The sequence below is a fragment of the Camelus ferus genome, chromosome 29, assembly GCF_009834535.1.
Source record: "Camelus ferus isolate YT-003-E chromosome 29, BCGSAC_Cfer_1.0, whole genome shotgun sequence".
Lineage (NCBI taxonomy): Eukaryota > Metazoa > Chordata > Mammalia > Artiodactyla > Camelidae > Camelus > Camelus ferus.
In genome coordinates, this window is record NC_045724.1 from 19,835,653 (window position 1) to 19,840,598 (window position 4,946).

General features: G+C 52.0%; 1 protein-coding gene across 1 annotated transcript; it reads right to left on the reverse strand.

Annotated features, from left to right (window-relative positions):
* Nucleotides 1-389: 389 nt before the first annotated feature.
* Nucleotides 390-4,180, reverse strand: LOC116660454 (kazrin-like). The gene has a single exon (XM_032469997.1). The coding sequence runs from the start codon at nucleotides 3,931-3,933 to the stop codon at nucleotides 2,701-2,703; it is 1,233 nt and encodes a 410-aa protein (XP_032325888.1). The 5' UTR covers nucleotides 3,934-4,180; the 3' UTR covers nucleotides 390-2,700.
* Nucleotides 4,181-4,946: the final 766 nt, after the last annotated feature.

Here is a 4,946-nt window from a genome sequence, read left to right on the forward strand (position 1 = left end):
GTGCAGGGGGCAATGGCGATCTGGGAACATCATAATCTGATTTTAGGAATTACACAGTTCAGATGAGGTCCACGAGAGGTTTGGCTACTTCTGAGTCACCATTACTGGTCGGTGCAGCCCTTTGGGTTCCCAACTCAACAGCTGGGGAGTCCCAAGCCCCCATCTTTAGCTGCCTGATCCTTCCGCTCTCATTCTTTCAACTGCCCCCAGTCCTGTGAAAGGCTTCTCAGTTAAGCTTCTCAGTAACTTCTTCCGCTTATCAGCACATGGCCCCAGGGAAACATGGCCCTGAATGCTCAGATCACTTTTCTAAAATTAATCTCTTGAATATTATCTCAGTGGTTCTTCATTACTTTTTTTTTCATATTTTAAAATAAGCTTTATTTAGATTTTTTTTTTATATTTTATGTTTGCATCCATGCCTTCGAGAAACCTTTCCCCCAGGAAAGGTTATTTTCATCTAATGTTACCCATAACTCATTCGCTATTTGACATAGTTCTCTTAAATAAATCATCCTCAGTAACTCTTAGAATTATCTCCTAATTTACAAAAAACTGAAATGAAAAGGAACTACTAAATCATTACCAGGAGGGGTTGCAATCTTATTTTCTCGTAGGTAAAGGGCAAACAAAAATCAACCAAAAGAAAAAAAAGTCATGGGGGAGAAACGTATTTCCTAAAATATCTCTCTGTTGAGAAGGAGGCCAGCTCTGGCGATTTCCCTCAGCCAGCAGAGGCCAGAAAGTTCCTTATTAGGTATCCCGCCTACTCCTTCCTGACCTCCCCACCCCCGATCAGGTCCGAAGGAAAGGGAGCAGCCAACTGGGGCTTTTCTGTTTGTTTTAGAGACTTTGGACAAATCCTACCCCTTCTGATAAGACACGCTCCAGCATTTAAAAATCTTGTTTCTTGGTAAGAGCTGAAAATGTTACTGTTAGCAGAAAGCGCAACTACTGTTGTTTAGAGGGTGTGTGAACTGAGCTGTTAGTAGTTAAGGTGGAGCAGTGGGGGAGTCACAGGTCAAGAAAAAAGGGAAGGCTAGTTTTAGGCCTCGGGAGCCCTGGGGGAGCAGCCCACGTGTTCTCCATCACCCGGGGCTGCAGTGCACTCGTTCCTTTGCTGGTGAAGTCTCACTGGGGCCAGCGTTGCTCCCCAAATAGGCAGATGTTCCTGCCAGCCCTTCTCTCCTGGGGGGAGCTGGCTCAGGCTGCTGTGACACGTTGGAGGACAGGGCCTGAGGAATCCTGATAGATTCTGTGACGTGTGGCTGGAGGAACCCACCAGAATAGGGAAGGCAGAGGTGCTGGACACTGTGTCCCCAGCAGCCCTCCCCTTGCGACGTGGGCCTCCCCCGGGACACCTGCCTGGCCAACGTGCAGAATCAACCAAGGATGAGAGACAGCTTCAGGGAGTCCACATGCCACTCCGGGGCCCTCATGGAACCAACTCAGGCCGAGGGTCCCTGTGGTCGTACCCTGAGGTCATGCAGTCGGCTGTCTCGCCCTATACCCAGCTTCTCTCGGAAGACAGATCCAAGAGGAAGTGACCTTGACAGCAGGCACTCTGCTCACTGAGGTCGGTGCTCTGTATTTCAGATAAATAAATATGTCTAGAAAGGCCTGGAGAGAGCTATAGCTGGGAAGAAAGGCAGAGCGCACTTCCATGCAGGGGCGGGAGAAGGGGGCAGAGAGGAGAAAGAACGGAAAAAAGCAAGCTTCGAAATCCAATGGTCCCTGGGTCCTGGCCACCCTAAACTCTACCTTGCACAGTTTGGCAGCAGCATGATCAAAGACTAGAGAAGTCTGCAGAGACACCCGCCTCCCACCCGCCCCGTGGAAAAATATACATTCCAATATTTATGTAATAATTTAGTTAGAATAAGTCTTCTGCATTTGTGCAAATAAATTAAACGGAACAATTTTCTTTTCCCCGTAAATAAAGAAACAGCAACGCAATTTAGAAACTGGCCGGCCGTTAAAAAAGAGCCCATTTGGCCCCTGACAAACCCAGCCAAGATAGGGCCCCTTGGCCAGGCTCGCGAGTCTTTGTGAAGAGTGGACCTTTACCCTGATGACGATGGCGTTTAGTGGTTAAAGTGACTTGGGCGCACCCCGAGAACAGGGTCTGGTCCCACACGTTCACACTGAGAGTGGAGTGGGAGGGGGAACATCAAAAACAGACCACATCCTCGGGGAGACGGGCTCCAGAAGTAGCAGTTCGGACGAGGGACATTTACAAGCACGGAGTGCACAATACTTTTGTTATTTACAAATACACAGCAGTCCTTCAAGTTTTCAAGTTTCATAAAAAGGAGTTGGAGGGGAAGGGACAAAAGAAACAACCCAAAGAACCAAACAAAAAGGGAAAAAAAACATGGAAAGAAACAAAAACAAAACCCAGATTAACAACACAACTATATCGCTCCAAAGACAACAGAGAGTTGACAGGGTCACACACGTTTGTAGTATATACAGCAATTACAGAGGTGGCGACGCGGGGGCGGGGGCGGGGGCGGGGCCCACGTGGGCGGGGCGCGGCCACACCCGCGCCCACGTGCGCAAGAGCTTGCGCGCACGCGCACACGCACTGCCACGCACGCCCAGACGCGCACCCCACGCTCCCACGCACGTCCACACGCACAGACACGCCCGCCGGGCAGCAGGCGAAGGGAGGCGGGTATCACCAGTCTGCGTCCTCCTCTATGTAATAATCAGGGGCGGTACCATCAAAGAGGCTGGGTCGAGGGACTTCCGCTGCTTCCCTCTGGCGAAGACTCGCGAGATGGAGCTGAATCCCATCTTCTCTTTCTTCTTTTTCCGTTTTTGGTCTTCAAGATCCTCTAGTGACTGTACAGTGGGGTTGTGCAGGTTCTTCTGAACCGGGCCGGGACTGTCGCCGTTGCAGAGGGGGTGCGTCCGGTGTCGAGGGGAGTTGATGTCGCTTGGCGTGGACGACCGGTCGCCTTCAGCCGCAGAGGCGTCGGAGATGACGGAGGGCTGCCGGGAGTGGCAGGGGCTCACCCTGACCGCTTGCCGGTCTGCGGGGTGGGGGTGGGGGGGGTGCGAGTGGTAGAGAGTCTGCTGGCTCTGCCGGATGGCCGCGGTCAGCAGGAGGTCCACCTGCACCACCCACTCCTGGTTGCCGTTCAGCACTGTCTCGCCAGGCATGGCGAGTGAATGCCGCTTGGGGACGTCCTTGGTCAGCGTGGCTAAGGACTGCTTGGCCATGGCCAGCTCGGCCTCCAGCTCCTTCATCCGGTTGTCCTTGAGGTCCAGCTGGGAGCGCAGCGCCGTGGCGTGGTCCGTGGCCTCCTTGGCTTGGCGCCGCAGCTCCCACTTCTCGCGCTCCAGCAGGTCCTTCTCCTTGGCCAGGGCTTTGACAGCGTCCTCGCTTTCCTTGCGGTGCTGCTCGTAGTTGCGGATGAAGTCCCGGAGCTGCTCCTCGGGGCTCTCCAGCGTGGCGTACAGCTGCTGCATCTGGCTCACCAGGTCCGTCTTCTCACCCTTCAGGCGCTTGTGGTCTGCTTTCATGGCCTGCAATGCTTCTTTGGCTCTGGCTAGCTCCTGCTCCTTCTGGGCCAGCTGGACCCTGAGCTCGGTGGCCGAGAGGACCTCGGAGGACTTGCCACCCTGCGACTCCTCCAGGTCCTTCATCAACATCTCCTTCATCTGCCGGAGAAGGTGAACTTCCTCCTGGAGCCGTGACACTTCCTCCCGCAGGAGCGCCGGCTGCTTGCAGTCGCCATCCGCTCGAACTGAGGGTGCCCCGGCGCGGGGCCGATCGCCGGGCGCCGCCGCGTCCGCACCTGGCTCGCAGGCTGCGGGCCCCGGGTGGCGTGCCGGCCCGGCCCCCGCCCCGCAGGAAGGCGCCGGCTCGCCCTGTGCGGCGAGCTGGCGGACGCGCTCCCAGGTGCCAGAGTCTGCCGCCCGCATGCCGCGTGCCCGGGGGGTGCTGCCCGTGGCGGCGCGGGGGGCTCCCACGGCGGGCGCTGGGCTCACAACCCCCGCAGCCACCGCCGCATCTGGGCGCAGCCGAGCACCGCCCCCGCCGTCCGCGGCCGCCGCACGCGAGGAATTCCTTCATTACTTTTTAAAGTTCTCCATGACTTCAAGCACATTTCTTTTTACAGTTTTTTCCAGCGTTTCTTATTGTCCTTGATGGAAAGATTGTTTCAAATTACCTAGTCTCTCATTAAAGGAAGAAGAAATTTTCTGATTTTCTTTAATTAACCTATGCCATTTTTATTTGTTGAAAATTTGATCCCTCTTTATTAGTCTCTAGTAATTTCTCTATCTATGTAAATATATACACACTTACAGATGATATATAGATATTAATCACTTATTTCTTTGTTGTACGTTAGGCTGGCAGTTTGGTAGAGTGGTCAAGCACAAACATTTCTGCAGCCAATTGCCCAAGTTCAAATCTCAGCTCTAACACTTCCTAGGTGACATCGAGCATTTTACTTAACGGCTTTGCGTCTCCATTTTCTTATCTGTAAAATGAGGGAACTGACATGATAGTACGTCGCCAGAGGGCTGCTCACAGGGTCAAATGAGCAATATACGTAAAAGCACTTGGAAAAAATACCCGGCCCATAATAAGCTCTCCAGAGTATTAAGTGTTTTTATTTCTGTCTTTTTTAGATTATGAAATAAAATGTATTATTTATTGAATGTGAACTAAATACAAGGTGCTTTTAACAGACTGCTTTCTAATCATGCAAAGTAGACACAGTTATTTCATTTTTCTTAGGGTTTAGTGTGATCTAGTAATCTCCCCAAATACAGAGCTATTAAGCAAATTAAATGACAGAGCCGAGGATCAAACCCAGTACAGTCTTCTTTTAAAATAAAAATTTTAAAGTTTACAAAAACTTAGAAGAAACCCTGATTGCTTTGTAGCCATGGGGATAAGTAGCGACCAGAATGTATTTTAAACCTGT

What these genes read in the sequence shown, in the direction of transcription:
- LOC116660454 (XM_032469997.1), bottom strand. Translation starts at nt 3,933, where the DNA reads ATGCGGGCGGCAGACTCTGGCACCTGGGAGCGCGTCCGCCAGCTCGCC.